At 40.5% G+C, this 23,890-nt stretch overlaps 1 protein-coding gene across 5 annotated transcripts in view; it reads left to right on the top strand.

Moving 5' to 3' along the window:
* The first annotated feature begins 13,587 nt into the window (after positions 1-13,587).
* WWC2 (WW and C2 domain containing 2) overlaps positions 13,588-23,890 on the top strand; it is a 106,871-nt gene continuing 96,568 nt past the window's right edge. For 3 of the 5 annotated variants that reach the window (XR_007168824.2, XM_048078242.2, XM_048078243.2), the window contains exon 1: positions 14,198-14,370. Coding sequence is in view for 4 of the 5 variants with exons in the window: in XM_048078242.2 (XP_047934199.2) it covers positions 14,198-14,370 (173 nt within the window). In the remaining variant the exon portion in view is untranslated. Of the gene's footprint in view, positions 14,093-14,197; positions 14,371-17,101; positions 17,160-23,890 lie in introns of those variants that run through there. The other 2 variants (XM_013179853.3, XM_013179851.3) reach the window with 2 other exon arrangements.

A 23,890-nucleotide genomic window follows, 5' to 3' on the forward strand; every position in this document is an offset into this window, starting at 1 on the left:
CTACCATGAGAACTTATAAGCCATCTGCTAGCTTCCTAATGAAGCCAGTAACTATTATTGTTTACAGTTGAACACCGGGGGTCATGTGTATTTGCTGTAATGAAAGAATCAATGCATCACTGCAGATGCTAGAAGAGAACTTTTTTTTTCCAGACGGCTAATTATAAATACAATAAAATAACAAATTAAAAAAAAATCTGTTCATCTCCTTTGAGAAATAGTGCTTGGCACACCAAATACAAATTGCAGCACTTTTCTGTTTTCTAGTAGTCTCTACTTGATAGACTCAGCATACAGAAACAGAATCACGAAAAAGTTGCTCTTCGATTCTTAACGAATAGCTGACCACCAAGGAATGTTTAGTCCCTAATTCTCTAATCTTTACAAACCTCCTGCATTACTTAATTGCATGGTTTATCTGAATGTAATGATGAAACATGCATTAGCAAGCAGCCAGATATCTGTTGTTGTTTCACTCTGTTTCTCTTGCCTGAAGAAGACACCATGACATGTGAAAACTTGGCTCAGTCGGGCTATTAAAAACGTCCTGAAGTTTCTTGGATTTCTCAAATGTTGGCTGAAGAGAAACTGATACACAGCAGTGAAGCAACCCATTTCTGGCTTACTACTTCATCACTCACACAAAAATACACTAACAAAAATACACAAAAACCTATACAACAATATGAATTCCCAACATCTAGCAAAAACAAACAAACCATTCATTCTGAAACCTTGTCAATGGCCATTACGTGTTTTAAGAACGTATCTCAATTCCAGAAAATTTCATGAAGTCTGTAAGTCAAGAGAGCTGACTTGCTTTGCTGAGTGAAACAATGCAAGTGACCCTTCATGCCCTTCATAGACCTCTGATACCATGGTCTATGGTGCAGCCCTCCTAAAGCCCATACTCTTCTCATTCCACCTGTAGCATAAGTGGAGGTGCGTGTCTATCATGTGACTAAAATGCAGTATAAGATCCTAGCTAGATGGGTTGAGGTAGAAAGGAAAGCTGTATTATTGTATGTACCGAATCAGTAAGCACATTAGAAAAGAAAGGGGGACAAACTATATTCCTCTTTTACGATGACGCATACTTGTAGCAAGCTGTACCCACCCTGGAGACTGAAATAAAGGAAGCTGTCAGCAGAATACCACTTCTTTTTTTCTATTTTGTTTTCCTATTGTGGTGATGACCAGAGAGACAACACCTGGTGGATCAGCGTGGGCAGAGTTCATTACCAACAGCCTGCTGGAAGCTGCTGGCCCTCACTGCAACCCTTTGCTGTGACCCACTCCTTGACTGATGACCAGTGTGCAAAGGCAGACCTACTGCATGAATTGTTACACGAGTACCATCACTGAAAGAGCTCAGTGATTAGAGAATGGGAGAGGGTGAGAATAGTTTAGTTTTGGTTCCTACTCTGACAGTGTTTCTGTCTTTGTGGACTTAAGCGAATAACTTAATTTATATGTCTTAATTCTCTTGTTTCATAAAACGCCTCAGATAATACTTTCTTCCCTAAACTATATGCAAATGTACACGAATATGCTTGCATCCCCAAATTACAGGGGAGTTGCAAGAATTAATTAGTTAATGTTTGCAAAGTGCTTTGAAGGCAGAAAGCACTCTATAAATGCTAATTATTAAATCAAAGGTTTATCTGACTTTATTACCAAACCACTAATAAAATAAGTTACATAGCATGTGCAGGCTGGAAAAGGCACTTCTACTGTCTAAAAGATATAAAGGTTTTAATTAGCAAATGTTTTGAAAGCACTTTGCTGATGAAAAAATGCTAAATGTTAATAAAGGTTTTCCCTAATGAAAACAGCTACAAAATATGAACTCCTGGATGCTACTGTAACTTCTGCATATATTATCTAAAGTTTTGTCCCATGAGAACAACATTTTTATTTGAAGCATGGTTTTTGTAATATTGATGAAAAAAATTGTGGTTATGTTTGTCAAATGAATGTTCAGATGCAGCAAGAGATTAAAGGTATCATTCTTAGGAGAGAATAGCAAAACCTAATGTATTGTCAAATTATAAATGTATACACATACTATTGTTTTTACTATTTAACTTAAAATGGTATTTCGCTATGCTTCCAAGCATCTGCTAACTTACAAAGTTCAGCTCCTCCAAAACACTCTACATGCACATATGTGACCTGTTATCCACATGCTATCTTAAAATCTAAGCATGCAGACATTTGAATCGGTTAGGAATAGGTTAGAAAGACTGAACTCTGAAACTTCCTCAGGCCTTCTGAAACACTGTGAATCCTTTGCTTCGTATGATTTTATCCTGCCAGGGGAAAACTTTTGTTCACCTGTTTGCGACACTTTTTTGCCCTCTATATTTAATAGTATAAACTTGGATATAGTAATTTAAACATATAAATTTATTAATATTAGTGTAATTAATGTATTAACACAATTGACTCTGATTCATTCCCTCCCTACACACGTTTTAAAGTTAAACTTGACTTTAGAGCCCTCCGGAATAATATTATTATTTTGAAATTATCAGATGGTAATCAGTACTTGTCAAAAGCTTAGGCTAGTGGTTTGGAAGGAAGTTTGAAAGTAGATCTTGGTATGCATAATACCTCTTGTAATGTCTGCAGAAAACATGAAACCTTGAGCAATGAGCAAAGCCCTATTAATCTGCTTTGCTGAGAGGGAAGAGGCATGCCAGCATCCTCCCTACTTAATGCCATGCAGATGGCAGCAGGATGAGAATGCAACCAGTCAGGCCTGCTCAGTGAAGCAACGAAGCCTGGCTGCCAAGGCAGAAGCTGCCTGTTTCCATGGTCCAGGAGAGAAAATACCTAGTGCTGTCCCTGCTGCTTCCAGCAGAAGGAGAGCTCCAGGTGCTGCTCCTCCAGAAACCAACAGGGTCTGCCGCTTTCCAGTGTCACAGAATGCTGACTCAAAAAGTTACCTCTAAAATCCTGGGGTGTGGGCAATTGTACGTGTTCATTAATTTGAGACATAAAGCTCAAATAGGGCAGGAAAATGCCCAGAATCTGACATGCTACAGCAAGGGGTTGTGTCCATTTCTGTGCTCTTAGGATAGCTCTTCCGAGCAGACTGGGTGAGTCAGAGCAGCAGCAGATGTGATAATCCTTTATCACCACATCTATTTGTCAAGCTTGCCCTGAAAGAAAGGCGAGCAAGATTTTTGGAGAGGGAGGACGGTTCAGTGCTGGGGAAAGGAAAGGTCATCTGGGAATAGATGGGAAATGAAAAGTCCTCAGATTTGGTAAAATGTCAAATGGGTTTTTAGCAGAAGGAACTCAAGATTACTGATTTTCTCTAAGCCCAGCTTTTTTATTGTGTTTTCTTGGGTTCCAAAATTACCTTCTAGAAACATAGTTACTGTATTTTTTACAAAACAATTCCAGACTAACCAATAAAAAGATAGTCCGCATTATTTTACAGTTAGTTTAACATTACACATTGTGAAAAGCAGTACCAATGAGGTAAAGCAAGAGCAGCAGTGCTGAAGTAAGGTCTAAAATGGTATTCCTTATAGTATTATAGCTATTAGCCCTTATTTTTGTGAAAATATGGGAAATTTTGTGGCCTTCCTAGAGAAATCTTATGGATTTTAAGATTAATGGATGGCATTAAGATTACACTAAAAGTTGTGACAAAAGTAAAATAACCCTTTTAAAATTTTTAATGCTACATTAATTAAATCAGAATGGAATAACTTAAAGGTATATACAAATCCTTGCTTGGAAAACCTTAAGACGTATGCCAACTTGCACAGAATAATTTTGATGGCATCAGAACTCAAAAAGACAGGTCCACTTTCAGTCCTGTATTTTGACTTTGTATAGTTCTGATATCACCAGTGGTATGGGTCCATTCCTGGATGGAAGCAATAAAATTATAAATAATGCAGAAAAAAGCAGGCATGCTCATGAAATGCTTCTGTCTTGCAGCTGGGGAAAAGGCACATTAAGTATTAATAAATGATGCTGATAAAATACTTCCCATTCTAACAATAAATCAAAAAAACATTGTGATGGAACTGGGACTGGCACTAGAGCTTTGGAATACACTGGTCAAAAGTAAATGATATTGTACAAATATAAAGTCACATATCTGAGAAACAAGTATGCAGGCTATCCTTAGAGGATGGAGCCCTTAAATCACAGCAGTAATCCTTGATGAGGTGCTGTGGCAGGAGTTAATCCAATCTATGGACAAAAAAACATGGAATCTATAGTAGAAGAGGAGAGATGCCACATATGCCTATATTTGACACTAGTGTGACAGTTATTTATATTTTTGATAATTTAAACTGAAGAAAAATCTCCTTTAATTGGAGTGGAGTCAGAGAAGAGAAGTGAAAATCATTAATGGACTGGAAACTGAGCTATAGAGTGAAATCTTATCAAAGAGAAGATTAGGAAGCAATTTGACCACATTATGTGCATTTGTAAAATAGAAATAGTCATTTCCACTTGTGAAAAAAAAAAGATTTAAATAGGTCTGACAAAACACAAGATTGGAGAATTCTGGCATGGAAATGTTTACCTCTTTTCTACAGCTATGCTTAATTCAGCTATGTATAGAGCGATATAATTAAAATCCAATATTTGAAGATGATGCAAAAATCACTTGCTTGACTTGCTTCAAATAAAAATTCAAGTTGCTATCATTTAGCTTTTCGGGTTTCCTGCAGTCATTTGAAGGCAACCCTAAAAATGATTTTTTCTATTTGGTTTGGTATTCCACTATCCTTATTTACTTTAGTAATGTAGTTTTCTTCCTAACTGACACGTGTCTCCTTTTCAGAAAACATATTTTCGCGATTTGCCCCAGAACAAGTTGCTCAAACAGATTCACATTTAAAATATTGATAAGCCTAGCTACACTTTGAGACAATCTCCTATCCCACAAATCCCATGTAATGACCAACGTAGATTAGATGCCAATGCTAGTCTGGAAAAGAAAGGTTTTGCAGAGGTGATGAAACCCTGGCATATCCTGGCATTGACAGCATTTGCCCTGTACCCAGTTAGACGGCTTTTGGCATGGGGGGTCATGCTAAGGATTTTAAGTCATTGGACTGACTGAAAAAGGATTTCCCAACAGTGCTACAAAAGTATCAACTGTCCCATAAAGCTGGAGAGGCAATAGGAAGTTTTGACATACTAATTACAGGCTGTCTTACATACATCAATGTTTGGCTTTATTTGTTTTTTGCTTTTTTGTTTGTTTTGTTGTTGTTCTTTTTGCTATTTCTTAGTTTTCCGCAGGTTCTTCAGTTCATTATTTGACATTGTTTCCAAAAATATGACATGACAAGACATCATAATTATTCTGTCAGGATGATTTGGTATATTTGAACATATGAGTCTTCTGTAAATAAAGTGAAAGGGATATGAAAGAGAATTTTAGCTCTGCAGTCTGGTTTAAGGCCTTTGATTTTACTTTGATTTGGAAATGTCATGGTTCACTGAAAGCTTACCAGAGCGAGTTTAATGGATTAGAATATGTTATTAAAATGAGATGGCTAGAGACATGTATTCCACAGATGTGGAATATTGAGAAGGGAGATTAAACAAACTGACTTGCAAGAGGCCTCTGCTGCATTAAAAGGCACTGTAGACTACTTTTTCTTTCATGGCGTTTAGGATGAAGGGCAGGAGTAGCACTAGAGGTTCATTACAGCAGTGTTCTGAAGCCATCAAGTTTTCCCTGTTTGTACCTTTTCTTCATTTACACTGAGACACCGAAAAAGATGTCTCAGAGATATATGCAGAAAAATGTTAATATTTGATGTGGTGTTATGGACACACAAAATCTGCATATATGTGCTTTGAGAATTTTTTATGTTCTTTTTGAGATTATTTTTTTTTGGAAACAAGATTTCCTTCAGGGATTTCTTTGACTCAAGGAAATCTCTTTTAATAAGCAACTCCTTACTTTCTTCTCCCCCACCCCAGCATATTTCTTTTCCTCCTCTTACCAAAACAAACAAAAGCTTGCATTAATCTGTTCATGACCTACGAAAACAACCTAAAACTTTAAAAATATACATTTTTATCAGTCAGAACTTTGTTTTCTCTTAACAGAATCTTGAAACCTATAGCTAGTGGTTACATATAACCTGAGTACAGCTCTTTCCCTGTAACTCTTGTTCTAATTGCCTAGCTAGACCAAAAAGGAAATCAGCACTGAGTCTAAACATCCAGGGGCTCACTTGCTGGGACACTTCTGCTCTAGAATTCAAGCAGCATATTTGCAGCATAGCACTTTATTTGTTTTGGTATGTTTGAATTATGTGCCACTTTTTTGTGTTCTTTAAAGTAGGGTTAACAGGAACCTCATGAAGTTGAGCAAAGGCAAGTGCAAAGTCCTGCACAGGGGGAGAAATAATCTCATGCACAATTACATGTTCCAGGCCAACCAGCTGGAACACAGCTCTGCAGAAAGAGACCTGGAGGTTCTGGTGGACAAAAAGCTGACCATGAACCCGCAGGTGTCCTTGCAGCATCCTGGGCTGTGGTAGGATGAGTGTTGTCAGCAGGTCGAGGGAGGTGATTCTTCTCTTCCAGTCAGCACTGGTGAGGCCACACCTGGAGTGTTGTCCCCAGTTCTGGGCTCCCCGGTACAAGACAGACCCGGACATACATGAGAGAGTCCAATAAAGGGCCATGAAGATAACAAAGAGACTAAAGCATCTCTCCTGCGAGGAAAGGCTGACAGATCTGGGACTGTGCAGCCTAGAGAAGGATCTGGGGGGATCTTATCAATGTCTACAAATACCTGAATGGAGGGTGTGAAGAGGACAGAGCAAGGAACTTTTCAGAGGTGCCCAGTGACAGGACAAGAGGCCATGTGTACAGACTCAAACACAGTAGTTCTCTGAACATCAGGAAAAACCTTTTCACTGTGAGCATCACCAAGCTCTGGCACAGGTTGCCCACACAAGTTGTGGAGTCTCCATCCTTGGAGATCTTCCAAAGCCACCTGGGCAACGTGCTCTAGGTGCTCCTACTTGAGCAGGGTGGCTGGGCCAGATGGCCTCCAGAGGTGCCTTCCAACCTCAACCATCCTGTGATTCCTCAGCTGTAAGCATCAACTGTATATCCTTAGGTTTTACATTCACACCTTTACAAAACAGCTGATTATCAGCAACAGCTCTGATATTTCAGTCCAAGGATTATGTTTTAATACTTAAATTTTGCAGACTTTGCCTAGCTTTGAATTATTTTCCTTGAATTATTATCTATTGTAATCTTTTACACTGTTGGAGGTTGTTTCTTTATTACTGCATTTCATTTATGAACATACAAGTATAGCAATTTATGCTTTTGTAATGTTGTTCCACCAAAAAAATTCAAAGAAGAGAGCTGTAGGAATAGTGTAATGTGTCATATATGTGGACATGGGTATTTCATAACATATGTTTCACCATATGGACTTTATAGCTTTTATACACCATATTTTACCTGGGAATTAGATTCAAAATAAAAGGAATTTTTGTATGAATTCTAATCTTTTCCTTGTGATAAGAAAGCTTATCCTAAGTGTTTCTGAAACCACATATTGAATTAATAAAAATGACACAGTACAGTTCGACAGACTCAGCTCAGGAGCTGAAAGCATCATATGTTCTCATTCCTATCCTATTTCGTTTAGGTATTTTTTACTACATCAAGTCACTTAACACATCTCTTTTGGTACGTCCACCCCAAAGTGAAGATAGTAATACCATGCTTGATCTTGAAAACTTTTTATTGGGATTCTGGGTTTTAGATACCAGACTGGAATGAAAATTGCCATGGGATGATTAGCACAACTCAGCAACACCTCTAGCAGTCCAGAAGTGCTAAATCTTAGTTTTGATGCATCAGTCTCATTCTTGCTACAGATTTGAACAGGCTCTCAGATCATATTTTTGCAACATAGTTTTCAGCCTCTGTTAGCAATCAGATAGAATTGGGGTTTGTTTGGTGTTTGCCAGGACAGAAGTCAAAATACCTTACATTCATGCAAAGAAACTGCACTTTTTTGAAGGGAAAAAAGAGGTGGGAAGTAGGTGGAAGAGAAAAGAAGCATTTTTTTTTCATATAGAAGTTTGCTGGGTTTGTACTCGTTTTGTGTTTTGAAAAATAGGTTCTTTAACTCTCTTAATCAGTCAGATCACTTTTTTGTAATGCAAATCTTAAATACTCAAGCAATTAATCCAGTCCACTTCATCACTGCACTGTTTCTGAAAGTACATGGATGATACAGAAGAGAATAATACTTGAGAATGTTATTGATAAAACACTCCTTTTTGTATTTTATCCATTGCCTCCTTTAGATACAACACGGCAGACGTGCTTTCTTCTCGCCGTGGCGGGAGCTCTTAGTCCTTGCACCAGTAGAAAGGGACTGTTATAAGCATTAGCTCTGTAAATCTTGTTGGAGTATCTTAACTACTTGAAGAAATTAGTTGCTGTTCACCAAAGGAGCTGATGTTGGGAAACTTTTTCATTCTTCATTGAGTCCCTCTACTGCTCGTCTATTTCTGCCCTACATGGCCAAAAGAGAAGGCCAAGCTCTTGAGAACCTCCTTGGCTGACTGGGCATGCCTTTGTGATTCTCCAAAGCCATTAGACAGCAGTGAAAGACACTGCAATTCCACAGATACAATGAAATGTAGGAAAGTTAAATTTGTATGCACAAGAGAGATCATTTAAAAAAAATACACCGAGACTATAGAAGATATAACATCAAGAATATGTACCAAGACTGCATCAAGAAACTCTCTTTAACCTCTCTGATTAACCTCAGAGGTTAATTTGGACCTCATCAAGCTTAGGGGTTTTGGAACAACCAAAATTATCCATCTTCTTTTTCCTTTGTCCACAGCAATATTGCTGATATTTCAGCAGTATGAATCAGAGTTAACAGAACTGAATGCTGAGTTAGTTCTAATGAGTGGTTTAAAGACGGCTGAGTTTAAGATTTTTATCATGAAAACATTACTCACATTTCCATAGTTAAGCTTCAGGCAATACTATTACCACATAATTTCTACTCTACCTACTCTAAACTTTTAATCTGACTAACAATCAGTTAAAATTCTTCTGTGCACTTATTTTCAGATGTATGCGATTAGAACTATGCCTTCAAGGACTCAAAACGTGTAATTTCTTGTGATTTTCTTCTATGCACACCTGAAAGCAAAACCAAGGCCAAAATTTTGAAAAAGCTTATATATATATATATGATGAACGTATATACATATATATATATATATATATATATATATTCATTTGAAGAAGAGCCCTGTATGGGCTTTTTCAGTAATACTCTGGAAAGTCTTTATAGGACATCCTATTTTAGCAGCAAGTGGTCCAACTGAATATCAGGGAAAAGAGCAAGCTTTGGAGTAAAGAGAAAAACTGAATGAGCATAAGCATTATCAAAGCTGTTCACTGGCTCCATTGCTTCTGCAGAGTTTCATCATAAATTCAACTAGAAACAGTATTATTCAAAGATCTTTTACTCTCAGCTGTATCCATGCATAAGAAGCTGACAATAGTAAAAGTAGCACTCCTCCGCCTTTCCTCCCTCCCCCATGTACACTGTTTTGCTTTACAGGACTTTTAAGAACATTCTTAAAAATCTCCTGGCACGAAGGAGTCTTAGTTGTTTTTGCTTATTTGTTTGTTTGTTTGTTTTCTTTCCTTTTTTTTTTGTGGTAGTTTTTGTTTTGTTTTGGAAGACGTTGCTATCTTAGATAAAAATCACCGTGCTTATAAATAAATAAGCTAGTATTTATAATGCTTAAAATATTGACATTTTTTACAGTTCTACAATACCTATACGTCAGGGAAGTCAGATTGGCTGTCCAGATTGGTTTGTACAGTGTTTAAGTGTCTAAAAAAATAGCGACACAACTAATACATACATATTCAAACATTTTTGTCAGATGTTTTCAGAGATTAATTCTATCAGCGTATTTCATAATTCATCCTGCAATCAAATTCTGCTTGAAAGCAGTGGAGACTGAACTATGTAGATTTTCAGGGAGACAGCTGTGGCTCTTGATTCAGAGCCATTTATGGATAGTATGAGTTAGGGCTGTAACAGCTGTAAATTTCTTCAGGGACATCACTTTGGAGAATCATCAAGTTAAGGGATCCTTTTGTTATAGAGGGACAGGGCACAAACATGCCTTTTTTTTATAATCACAGTTAGTCCCAGAAACAGCTTTACTGTGAATCAAGAAGTAAGCAGGGAACAGCAGGAGATTAACTACGCTAGTACGGACTGGAATAGGGAATGCTTCTTGTTACATGGCAGGAGCACAATCATTTACCCGTTTCTGGGTTCAGCAACCTCCATTCTTGTGTTCCAAATTTTCATTTTTTTCTCCTGGCCGGTAAGAGTAAAGTAGAAAGCACACAAAATAGTTATGATTCTAATTCCCTTTAACTTAGTCCTTTAACTATGTACTACTTCTAATGTGAACTTCTTCATACGTGTTAAACATGCATGCACAAAGCAAAACAGACGAACAATTAGCTCCTTTTCATTGAGCCTATCTTGTTATTAATCATATTTACAAATAAATACTTAAGTCATGCCAAAGCTACATTACTCCGTGCTTTCAGACAACTCCTTCATATGCACCCTTCTGTTTTGAATAAAGCACGCTTACATCTTCTGAACTATTCTGTCTTATGCAATTAAGCCAAACAATCTGTGGTATGCTGTCAGCTGACAATGTCAGCACAACATGCTAGGAAGGTTATCAGTTGAGATGTAGGAGGTATACTTGCAACACTACTTTCAGTTAAAATTTATAGCATATTTCGGGCTAAAAAGGATCATTATGAACTTCTTTCTACCTTCCTGTATTAGACATATGAAAGAATATCAAAGGATAGTGGAAGAAACTATTTTCCACCAGTTCAAATTGCAAAACAGCGGGAAACAGGATGATAGTTTGTATCTGTTACCTACAACAAAAGTAGTCCTTTAAAAAGCTAAATGTTCTTATTGGTAACGATAAAGGTCTGTCATTTATTTACACAAATATTACCTATACTTTTTGTCAGTATGACTTCAACTATTGTCATTCCTAAGTAGCTCTAAATTGGTATTCTGGACTGTGGACTCTTAACTACAATGAAGGACTCAAACAACGGAAAGTGGAGGGGGGGGACAGGGAAAGCCTAACACTCACCATGTAACAGTTTGCATTTCAGTGTAAGCACATCTGTATATGCACACACAAGCATATACATAGAAATTAGACAAGTATTCAGTGGTCTTAATACATTTATTCCCCCAAAAATTAAGAAGTGCCATTTCTATCTGTTTGTACAAATGAAAGTGTTGATGTTTTCTGATGAGAGGTTTTACTTCAAAGGATAGTTAGAAATCAGCTCAACATCCATGTGGATCTCATCTAACCAATAAAAAAACAGATGTGGTTTGGACTGCTGTGGTGGTGACATAGAATAGGGATTAGTTACTACCTCAGATGTCATAATTAACTTTGGGAGAAGTGACGTTTCAGTTTTGGCTTGATACTAGAAGTTTTCTAACTGCATGTACTTTTTTGTGTGGATTGTTTAGAGGGTAGGAATATAGGAATGTTGCTGTATAACAGGCCTCCTTTTTCAGAATGAAAAAGGCTGTACCATTATAAAAGCTTCTTATTAGTGCCAAATATAAGTAACTGGCAGCTAGGTTCAGAGAAAATATCCTCTGTAGCTTTTTTCAGCTTACATAACAAGAAACCTCATTGATAAAGCAAACTAAACTTTAAAATGGAAAAGGAAATCCAGCTTATCCTGTCCCATAATTGCTACATGTACTTTCCCACTGCAGGATGTCACCTAAAAGCAAGTTTATAAAATTACACTATTGAAAGAGACACAAATGTCAATGGATAGTAAAAGTGCTTCTTTACACTGATGGAAAAAAAGACTGGACTTTATGAACCAATCAGCTGACTGAAACTTAATACTCTCAATGAAAATGAATGAGTCTGTCACTTTAATTGGAAATGATCCTGTTGCTTTCTGTACCTGAACTCTGATGGAGATCCAGAGGTTAGGACAGCTCAGTTTTTCTCCACTGTTAACCACCAGGGCCTTATGTCAAGTATGAACTTTCATTGCACATTACCTTAATTCAACAGAAGTAAAAATAAAAACTTTAAGATAGTCTGGAGCTTAACAAACAGGTGTTTTTTGGGGGATATAGAAGCCGTTTGCAGAGATAGAAAACAGATTAGTATTACAAAATAAAATAATTAGAATGACTAAAATTACATAGGTCTTTGCCAGATTGGTAATTAGCTAAATTAAAATCATATTTTAATGGTATTTTTTTTCTATTTAGGAGCAGAACCAACAATGGGACTTAGATGTTTGCAAATTAGTTACTGTAATGCCTAGTGGTTAGGTATCTGGCCTCTGAAGTGGAATCCAAAACCCTGTTAGGCAGCGGACAAGTCCAGTTCTTAATAAGTGTAATTTCTATGGGAAGAATAATTCATAAAGCTGAGCGCTAAACGTAGCTATAATAGAGTAGGCAGGCAGATTTAAGAAAGAAGGAAAGGAGAAGATAGATCTGGATTCCAGACCCCCCTCTCCCAGGAAAAATGTTTAATCCAATAACTGCTAAGTGGAAAGAGACAACATATTCTGGAAAATAGAATAAAACTTGGGTTACCTAGGAGTCCCAGATGCTAAACTACAGCCATACTCTACCACCGGTGCTCCACTTCTGGTACCAAATCTCGGGAATCAGATACACATGCAAATGAATAGAGCTCATTAAGTTACCTTCTATCAGCCGAGCCACGGTAACTAGCCTCACATACTCTTCTCCTGTGGCAAACAAGATAAACGTAGGGTAACTCACACCTGCTTTCTATACTTAATGCAACGTCGTAGGTGGCTGCTTTTCAGGCCGGGATGGTTCTGTGCACACAGTATATACATATTCTCTGCTGGTGTTTCTGTTTAAGAAGAAAGAAGGAAAAGTTTAGGTACTTCCAGGGTTAAAGGAGAAAAGTTGAAAACTGAAATCAAAAAGAAAACCTTAGGTATTTTAAACGTCAAGGTCCTCTCCCCAACCCTTGAGCCTTGGCACGGCTCAGAGCAAGTCCACCTGAATGCCTTTCCAGGGCCGCGGCTGGTGAGGAGCAACACCTCTCACCAGCCCTGACTGGAAGCCGAAGGGAGCTCCGTCGGGGCGGCCACGACCCGGGGCACCGAGGTACGGGCCAGGCTGCCCTCAGACGTGCCCTCCGGGGCCGGGACAGCCCCTGGGGCCAGCCCCAGACTCGGGGCCGGCCCCCGGCCCTCAGACAAAGGGCCGCGGCGCCGGGCGCACCTCAGGCCGGGGCGCCGCGCTGCCCTCGCCTCACGGCAGCTTCCCCCCCCCCCCGGGGCTTTGGGCACCCGGGGGGGCAGAGGGCTCGGGGTGACGGAGCGGTGCGGGAAGCCAACCCGCTGGGGAGTCGCGGGGCCTCCCTCCCCGCCTTCCCCGTCCCCTGCTCCTTCCCCACGCTGGGCATTTTCCTGCCCCCGCCCCGGTCCTCGTCCCGCCCCGCTCGGGGCCCGGCGCGGTATCGGCGGGCAGCGCCGTCAGGGTTAACCGCGAGGAATGCGGCGGGAGGAATGTGCATGCAGATGAGATGGATGCTAATCTCATGCTAATGAGCGGCGGCCGCGGCCGCCCGGGGCTCAGCCGGGCTCCCCGCACCCGCGCCCAGACGGCAGCTGGGCTCCGCCGGGAAGCCTGACCCGGGCTGCCGCCCGCCCCGACATGGTGGACTGAGAGCCGGCGGCCGACGAGGCTTTGCCGGGCTCCCTCCAGCGTGTCCCCCGGCCTCCCCGGCCCGGGCGGGGGCTTTTCCCGCTTCCCTTCTTTCTTTCCGTCCCTATGGAGCAGCTACCCCCGCCAGCCGACCATGCCTAGGAAAGCGGGGAATGGGCAGCTCCCCTTACCCGATGGCTGGGAGGAGGCGAGGGATTACGACGGCAAAGTCTTCTACATCGACCACAACACCAAGCAGACCAGCTGGATCGACCCCAGGGACAGGTGGGTGCGAGGCCGGGGGCATGGGCTGGGAGAAAACCCCTGTGCCTTTCTCCTCCTCCTCCTCCTCCCCATCGGCACACTGTGTGCGAGCCCCTCGGTGACTTGATGTTGTCAGGCTTTTATGGACCGGGGGGGGGGGGACGGGACACGACACAACTCTTTCCGGAGGCAAGCGGGGTCGCTGGAGTTTGGGGAAACTCTGCCTGGATGCCTCGGTGGCGGGGGCCTGGGGACAAAAGGTGGCCCCGGGCGCTGAAAGCAGCCGGGCTTCCCAACAGGTACAAAACTTTGCGGCTCCCTCCCCAGCCCGAGGCGCTGCCCGGTCGCCATCCTTCCTTCCCCCGCCGCCCCCAGCGCGGCGGCTGTGGGGCCGCCCCCCGGGCGCTGCCCCCTCCGGTGTCCCGGTCCTGTCCCGCTCCTGGCCTTGTCCCCGGTCCTGGTCCCGGTCCTGTCCCGCTCCTGGCCTTGTCCCCGGTCCTGGTCCCGGTCCTGTCCCGCCCGAGGCGGTCTCCCCTGCCCCCGGGGAGGGAGCCCGGGCTGCCCGAGGCCTCGTGTGTCCGCTAGGCCTCGGCAAGGCTCGCTCCTCTCAGACCCCCGGGCTGCTCGTTGGCTGCCTTCCGCAGCTCTCAGCGCTAAAATCGGCAAAACCTGCCCTAAAACGCGGCGTGAGCCGGGCGAGCAGCTCGCATGCTGCGAGCACATGAGTCACTGGGGCAGGGCTTTGGGCTGGGGCTGGCTCCTGCCTTTCTGGGGGGACTTCAGGCTCCACAAGGGGCTGCCTTTTAACAGCGTGAGGGTGGGCGCCCCGGATACCTGGGGTAAAACGTGTACTGTGGCCAAAGTGGTCCTGAAAAGTTCTTAAAAACCAAAACTTTGCCTATATGACGAAATTACATGTATTCCCTCTAATACATAACCTATATATATAACTACATATAAAATACAACGATGCATTCCAGTTATCAAAACCTTCTAAAAGGCATTATAAATTTATGGGACGAGCTGTGCTGAATTATAAATGAAGGCCCGGCATTGTATTTCTCTGGTGGAATTAGAAAAGGCCGTTGTGACAAAGTTTGCAGCCCGTGAGCTGCAAAGGGGGGCTTTGACAAGCATCCTATGCTGTGTCAGGCCTGCTGCTCTGTTGTACTTGGTATAACAGCAAATTCCAGTAATGGCAAACGTAATGCTTAGCATGGTTTGAAGTGCGAAGGAATTTAAATGCCTTGTAAATATTAGTGAGCTGGTAAAGTATACTGGACAGTGGTTTTTATTACACCTGTAATAAATAGGCCTTTTGGGGTCATTGAGTTTATTTTTTCACTGCAGACAATAAGAAGTCCTGTTTTTACTGTTTCTAGAAATAACATATTTAAAGTTTAGTTTTAGACTTCTGTGTTTGCAAAGCAGATTATAAGATGGTGTAATTGCGGTAAAGCAAAAAGTGAAAATTTGAGTCTACTCGTTATAATACTGCCTCATAAGTATATTAGTTTATTTACTTTTTACACATTCTGTAGCCTTGAAGATTTCAAGGGTATTTATTGGTAATAGTTGGTGGTAACATCTGAGTCTTCACTCATTAATAGACTGGGCAGCTGACTGAGTAACGGTTGTCTGTTTGCCATCTGACAGGTATAGGATAAATATTGTTTCATTAATATGTTGATTGCAGGCGAAAGGGAAATCAAGTCCTGAGAACTGATAGCCTGTAATGAGAACTAAGGAAGTAAAAGACTTTTTCAGAAAGTGTGGTGTTTGGAAATAATTGTTAACCCTTGTCAGTCATGCAAAACAAACAGAGATTTTCTGCTAGGTGCTCCAGCAAATCCATAATTTAGTATATATGGCTCAACCGTGAAGCTGAATTGCCTGCACAGGAGCCTGACAAGCCCATTTTATCTGCAGTTTACATTGCTTATATTTACAATATCTGTATTTACAATCTGTTTGTATTGGTGACCTGGTTTGGAAAAGTGTCTAAGAATTGTTTGAAAGTCTCGTGATGGCTTTGTTCTAGATTCCATTGTATTTTCCAGGTATTTAGAGAATGTGTGTTCTGAAACCATGTAGGACAAAATGAGGGCTTCCTGTCAGAAAAACTGAAAAGTGATCTTCCAAGTTTGTTATTGCAGTAAAATCTGGATTTGTGCTATTTCTAAAACTTACCTGAGATCATCAGAATGAAGACTATGGACTCTACAGGAAGACGAGAAACACATTACCTTGTACGATGATACTTGCAGGCTTTGTTTTCAACTTTTTTTTTTCTGATGGAGTTTTTCATAAAGTTTTCATAATCTACTTGTGGAATATTACAGTACGCAGGCTCCTAACATCTTTCACTGGTAAAGCAAGCGTGGAATATGTATGTTTTTATGGACCATTTTTCTTCTGCTTTTATCGTACAGCATTCCCTGGATATTTTTACAAAGAAAAGTGACACTTGAAGTTTTAAAATAATTTTTTATCCTCTTTGATTTAGAAGATGCAAATAATGGAGACTAGCACTGTGAGACGACAGCCATATGTCTGTGGGTCGTCAGGTGTGTTTGGGCACAACTAGGAGTCTTTGTTACTGGTATAAAATATTCATGTCTAGAAATAACCTGACAGTTGAAAATACCATATTCCTAGGCTTCTTGGAAAATTTTGTGGGGTTTGTTTGTTTGTTTCCTAAATGTACTAGTACTTGTTTCACTTACTTTTCTATACGTTCTGATAGTACATGTAACTGTTACTGCTTATGTGGTGCAGGTTTGTTGACAATAATGATAACTTTGTGTACAGCTGTGAAGAAAATCTCGTGGCTCAGTTTTCAGTTTTGCCTACTTCATTTATCTGAGTAAACCCGTTGACATTAGAGAAGCTCACACTTACAAGGGCAAGAGTGACATGACTTGTGTATTTCAGGGAGTGCTGTGAAAGTTATTCGAATTGCTCTGTTCTTTAGTTTCTTTTGTTTTGTTTTGTGCTGTTCAACAGTGATTTCTCTCTCTGAACACTTAGGGTATCGTATTGGTTTGTTCTGAAGACCGGTGGCCCAAGTGAGAGAGCACTCTGAGATGTAAGTGTGAGGAGGAGAAGATGTAATGGCAAGAACATGGGAGTTGTGGTAACATTTTCACTGGCTAAATATATGGGTGTTATTTCTTCTGACTCCTCCAAGCTACAGCAAACTGAGAACTCACTGATCTTATCAGTTCCTTTGAAAGAGATTTATTGTAGAAAGGGAAATAGCCAGAAATATCAATTGTGTCCCACTGCTACTTGATAAATTTAGGAAAAGACAGCTATGGACTGAAGAAAGTGAGCCAGAGGAAAAGGTGTGAAAGGGCTAGAGGAATTTGTATTCTCTTTGAAGTTCCCTTGAAACTCTTGCAAGTTTCTAGGATGCTAAAATACAGTAAGGTGTTTTTGTTGTTGTTTGTTTGTTTGTTTTCTGATAGGCCATTAAGAAGGCCTTGGAGTGGAGACAGAAATTTAGAAAGGAAAACTTTAATTTTTTTTCCATCATTTGGCACATTTTAAGTGGGCCTCATGTTTGTTACAGTCCTAGGTGGAACCAACAGAGTAGAGCACCAAGGAGAAACAGAATAGGAGATAGGAATCTCAGCACGCTCAAATCTTCAGCAGTTGGATGATGGTTGGGTTTCTCATCAGGAATGCAGGGCTTCTCGTCTCCTGGTTTCTGCATAATAAGTGGTCCATGCTCCACTACTCAGCATCACTGACTTATATATATATATATATATATATACTTTTTTAATAGCTTGCCTAAAATGAATTTTAGGCATAACTACATAAACAAGTGCTTGAGAAACACAGGATATGCAGAAACCAGAGAGCTTTTCTACTTAGAAATTGTGAAAGAATTTTCATAGTGCTGACATAAGGAGGTAATGCGGTTTCTATTGCTGCTTTCATCTTTTGGGGAGTTGAAGACACTACAATTTCTACCATGGATTTCTGTAACTTGTGTGAGATTTGTCTGTCTGAATTAGAACTTCATTAGTTGGTGGTAGTTAAAAGTTGCATGTCTTTTTCCCTTAGAAATGAAGGGCACTTTGTTTCTTTCTTTTTCACTGGAACTTGCTTTCTCTTGTCCTGTGAACATCAGAAGCTGTGAGAAGGGAAGATGCAGAGGTTGAAGCTACTTGAGCAGGAGGGCTGTCATCCCATCTCCTTCCTGGATACTACTGTGGCTCAGGGGTGCTTGGTAGGAGACTTCAAGCCACTTCAAGTTGGAAACGCAGAGGAACAGGGCATATGGGATACTGTGCTGGTAGGAGTTAAGGGTAGCATCGAAAATGGAGAGAAAGTGGAAGAGAGAATAGCGTGATGGGGATGTACCATCAGAGATTTAAAAATACGTTTGGATCAGTTCTTTTTGCACAGACATAAGCTGTGTTGTGACGATAAGTAAAATAACTTACTTTCTGAGGTGTTCTGTGACAGAGGTGCTAGGCAGGTACAGCTCTGTGGGATGCTGGTGGCTGTGGGTCAGGAACAACTTCTGACACGTCTCTCCCCTGCCCCAGGAGCTGTAGTAGTGGTGGTGTCCACAAAATTGGGACAAAAATAGGAGGATGATTCACCTGTCCTTTGAAGAATTATGATGTTAAATTGAAGCGTTAGTCATTACATTTTGAAAGGGATGGTTTTTAATTCTCTTTAAGTGCAGATTTTCACATTGCAGGTTTAAGGTACAACTGGAGCAACGACCTGATAAATCCTTTCTTCAGGGTGCTGCTTGCAAAGAATCAATTTAATGGCAAACTGTCCCTGAAAGATTCACCTTCTCATTCCCTTTCTATTTTACATTGCTTCTCCCTTGTTCGCTAGCAGTGGAGGATGGAGTGAGGCCTTCAGTTTTTGGTGGCATTGAGCTGTTGAGTGATTGCCTCACCATACCTTAGGAAATAATAACCTTAATATGAAAGTCACCTGCCTGTTCCGGAAATTCAGTGGAGGACCATTTGATGACACACTGAAGTGTACAACTTGCAATAACTGTGTAGTGAGGTAGAACAATTACTTTTTTTCCCCACCTGTGTTTCCCAGTATCTTTTCCTGCCTTGTTTCAGCCTGTAGCATCATTTGCTGTTTGTTCTTTATCCTCACTCCACATAATTCATAATTTGTTCGTGTCTGCTTGTCTGTCCAGGAATGTGCATATTCCCTGTGAAACTGTCTGGTATCTTATTCTGGTTTCAATGACAGGTTGGGAACTGCTTTTATTTAATTGCATATTTATTCAAAATAAAACCTGTGGTGCAAGTACTGAACTAGCAATGAGAGACTAGCCGTGTCTGAACTTCTGACACCTTCATTTGTTTATCCAGTGTAAAGTAGCATTCCAGTATTACAGCGCTAATATGGCTGTGATAGCATCAGACAGTGTTAAAATACATAGTGATTGTGTCTGTGGGTTTTTTAACCAGTCTGTCATTTGCTTGAGGATATGTGTTGTTGGTTTTAGCATTAGTGAAAATGGCTGCATAACTCTCAGATAACGCTTTTATTCTTTATTTCTCTGGGAGTGATAGGGCTGCTCTGTATCTTTCATCTCGGAGCATGTAAAGTTAACAAGTCAGGAAATGCAGACTATTTGCTTATGTGTGCAAAGTATGTACCACTGCTAAAGCCAAGGACTGTGACCTGTTACGTAAAATGGGGCAAGTGGTCTAGACTGTGGTTTAACCAGACCTGTGTCTGCAGTGCTTACCTACTGGAGCTATGTTGATTAAAACCTATCTTGACTTGCAGGATAGCATTACTGTAGTTCTCACGCGCAATGTAAGCCATGTTTAATGAGAAATTGTACGCAAGAAGGAAAATACACCTTTTCTCAAGTGGAGCAGAGCTCTTTGCTAGAGATGTTTTCCTACCACAGATAAAAAAAAAAAAAAACCTTCGGAACTACCTGATACTTTCAGGGAAAGGAAACTGGCTTTACTTTGAAGTAATGGCTGAGAAAGAAGTTCTCATTGTACGGAGAAATGTCAATATAGAGATCAAATAGGACAAGTTATTTACAATGTTAAGGATTTGTACAGTTTGTGTTAGTTCTTGTCTTCTTCCATTTAAAAAAAACTTCTGTTCAATGCTTTGGTTAAAATGCAGTGCTTGGAAATGTTATTAAGACTATTGGGAAGAATAAGCTAAGAGGATTCCCTGCTTTCACTTATTAATGTTTATAATGGATAGACAAGTTGAATTTTGTGAAATATGTTGTTGTTGTTGGCATTCTTTTTAGTCTAGAAAATGTTACAGATATTTGAGTTTTCATAATTTTCATATCACTCAGATGACTAGAAATCAGAAGAATACTCATGGAAATAAAGGAAGCTATTGAAAATGGACCAGCAAAGGTCAATATTTCCATGGTGACACATTTTCAGAAAGATGCGAATAAAAACAATGCGGAGATTCCCAAACTGTTATGCTGAGACGTATAAATTCTGATTACCACAAGCTGCAGGCAAGTGGAAGAGGTTTGTAGAGGGGTAATGCATCCCTCTGTCTGGGCTGTCACGGTCCTGTTCACCCATCCCTCTCCTGCCACTGAGTAGTAAACGAGGAGATAAGTAGTAAACCAGGAGGTGATTTGGCTAAAATGAGACCCCTTGTTCTATAGGATTATTTTCCAGCAGAATTGGCTTGTGTCACTGAATGGATACCAATGCTGCTGAGAGGGAGGAGACGAGTCCAGAGCTGGGAGCAAGAGGGGATGGCTGATTTCCATTGTCTATGAAAGTAGATTAGAAATTCTTCGATTTTTGGAGTATTTTTTTTTTCTCATTATTCATACAACATGTTATAAACTCAGCTGCAAAGTATCTCACCCTGCAGATGTTGGCTTGCAGTAAAGTTAGGCAAGCAGAATGACAATGTAACTCAAAGCTTTGAGTGTTTTGTTGGGTGAAGCACACTGGAGCTGTTTGTCTATATGGACAAATTGACTTGCCCCTCATTTGGAAGGAGCAGCCAGTGGCTGAAAAGGAGCGTGATGCAGAATTTATCTTTTCCCTTTCGTTACTTGAGTATTCTATATGGTTTTGCTTTGTGGGTGTGGGATTTTTATTCTATTTTGTTCTGAAATAGCACATCTAGAGCTTTGCTGAATACTCTTCTCAGTGGCGTTTTCTGATTAAAACCACCAGTAGTGCTGAAGTTCCTACCCAGTGAAGTCAGTCTCTGACTCTTGTGTTTTTAAAAGGATAATGAGAATTTGGTTTCTTTTTTTCTTATTTTCTTAAAATGTACATTTTTATGGCTAATTTGCTTTTGGATTTTTTTTTTAAATTGTTTACGACTTCTGGGCTAAGGCAGTATGTCAGTGATATGAATGTATTCTGTCAACTGAAACAATCATTTGCATCTCATAGAACAAGATCAGATGCTATCCTTTGAACTTGAATACTGTTTGTACTTGAAGAAAGGCAACTTTATCTCATCAACTCTGAATACATATTGTATTCAAAGTAACTGTTTGGATATGTAAAGACATGTATTGTCTTGGGACAGCAAACTCAAAATCTGTCTGCTCTTGATTCATGCTATAAAATGCTGCAGGTTGGACATACTTTGGTGTATCCGTACTATTTTTCTCAACTCATTAAATCAAACTTCAGTCTTTGTTTGAAAAAATAAAAAAGCTATACTGGAGTGCTTTCCATAATAAACTGTTTGTTCTTATAATCAGGATTTCAATGTCTAGAAATACCAGTCTTGCTTTTACTTTCAGTGTAGGGGAGAAGATCTAGAAGGATCTGTATTTTCAACTAAATCCTTCTAGGACATTCTATTTGTGTTAGCAACTTTCTCATGTTGTTAATGATGAAGAGTGCTTTACACACCTATTGTTTCTTTTTAAAGTACATTCAAGTGCGAAACTGTAGTCTTGCCCAGATAAGCTTATCTTATGGCCTGCCGATCTGGCTGGTGATGAATTATTGCTCTGATTCAGTGCCGTGCCCTTCGCTCTTAACAGCTTGCCTTGTGTAGCTGAGAATGTTTGACAAAGCTGCAGGTATCGCCAGTCACATGGCAGGTGAACTTCTGGTGTTTGAAGATTGAGCACAAGCCCGTGGTGCTGCATGGCAGTGAGCATTGCCAGTGTATGACAAACGGTGCCCGTCTTAGCTACGTGGCAGGTGGATGTCCTGGTAGCATCTCATCAAGGAACAGGATTTGCCTATAGCATAGGCGCCCTTCGCCATATTGCTGCACACCAGAGCATTTATTTTGATCACGCACTGGGGGATGTGCTGGATGTTTCTGTAGTGGTTCTGGAGGAGGAGGACGCATGGCCCACTTCTGCTGAAAACACAGGCTTTGTAACCTCTCTTGCTGCCCGTAGTAGATTGCAGAAAAATTGTAAGGGAAAGAAATTTATTTCCTCTTGATGAGGAAACAATGGGGTGGGATTTTTCCTTTGTTTAATGCTGTCAGCTGTTAAACTGTGGTCTTGTCCAGAAGCATCTGTCTCATGGCCTAATAATCTGACCGAGGAAGAGTAATTACTCCTACTCAAAGTCTTGTCCTTTCATTCTTAATTTGCATTTACTTGATTAAGCTGAAAACATTTACGTAGACTTAACACTTTGTGCCTTTTCACGGGTGTTAACAAAATGCCTCTGTGAAAGCTAATTCCTGTTATAAGTAACCACGTTCAAAACTTCAGTTGGTTAATAAACAGTTACTGTGCATCAGAGAAAGATGTAATTCTGATTTTTAAACTCCACTGTAAAACGCAGTTATTTAGCAAATGGTTACAGTTCTCATCCTGTGATTTGATTCATGTTCAGGAGCCATTCTGGCTGCATAGGACCTCCAGGTGGGTGCTGCTGTCCTCGCTGTAGCCTGACTGATGCAGAGCCTGAGCAGAGGGATGCTGGTTTGCCTTCTGCTCTACAAAGACCCAGTGGGGACCATTGCCAGGGAGCAGGGTTTGTAGTGCAGTAAGGCTGGAGTAGTTGCAAGCCAAACAAGGGAGCGAATGTTTTGGTTTTGTTTGTTTGGGGAGGGCACTGGGGAAGTGGGACATGTCATAGAATGTAATGCACTTTGCTCCTCTGGTGTACTCTGTGGTTACTATTGCTTATAAGGCTCCTTTCAACTATGTCGCCTTCTGCATTTTTGTCTGACGTGCACATGATAAAAAAATTCTTCGTGAACTAAATGATGTCTCTTTTCCGTAGGTAGTCCATCACTCAGGTGCACTTCTACGTTTCTTGTCAAATATGTGTTGTTAATTGGGGCTTGATTTCAACTTCATAACATCTTGGCTGCCTTGAGTTACACTGTGTAAGACTTGTTTCAGGTATTATTTTTATGTATACGTGCTTCCTTGGTGAAGCACTGACTAGTGCAATATCAAATGTTTTCTTTTGATTTTAAAGAGATACAGCAAACATCCCATGAGATACTTGTGAGCTTTCAGAAGTTTAGGAGCTTAGTAGCCTCTTTCTTTAGGACATAATGACTGGATGGGAATTCATTAACTCATAGCTTCCCTTCCTAATTTGTTGCTTGTTGTCATAACTTTGAAAAAAGTTAGGTCATGGTTCTGCCTTGAGAGGTATATGGGGCTTAATTATGCTTTTTGTGTACTCTTGGGGGATGTATACCTGGGCATGCCAAAGCCCACTCAAATCCATTCCAATCTGACCCCATATTCCCAAGACCTATATGATGTGTATTCACATTAACCAAAAGAAAAAAAATCAAGTCCTTTTTAGTTCTTTCTGTCATAGGCTGTCTTAACACGTTATGCCATTTATGATAAATTTT

This window comes from Anser cygnoides, chromosome 4 (assembly GCF_040182565.1).
Source record: "Anser cygnoides isolate HZ-2024a breed goose chromosome 4, Taihu_goose_T2T_genome, whole genome shotgun sequence".
Classification (NCBI taxonomy): domain Eukaryota; kingdom Metazoa; phylum Chordata; class Aves; order Anseriformes; family Anatidae; genus Anser; species Anser cygnoides.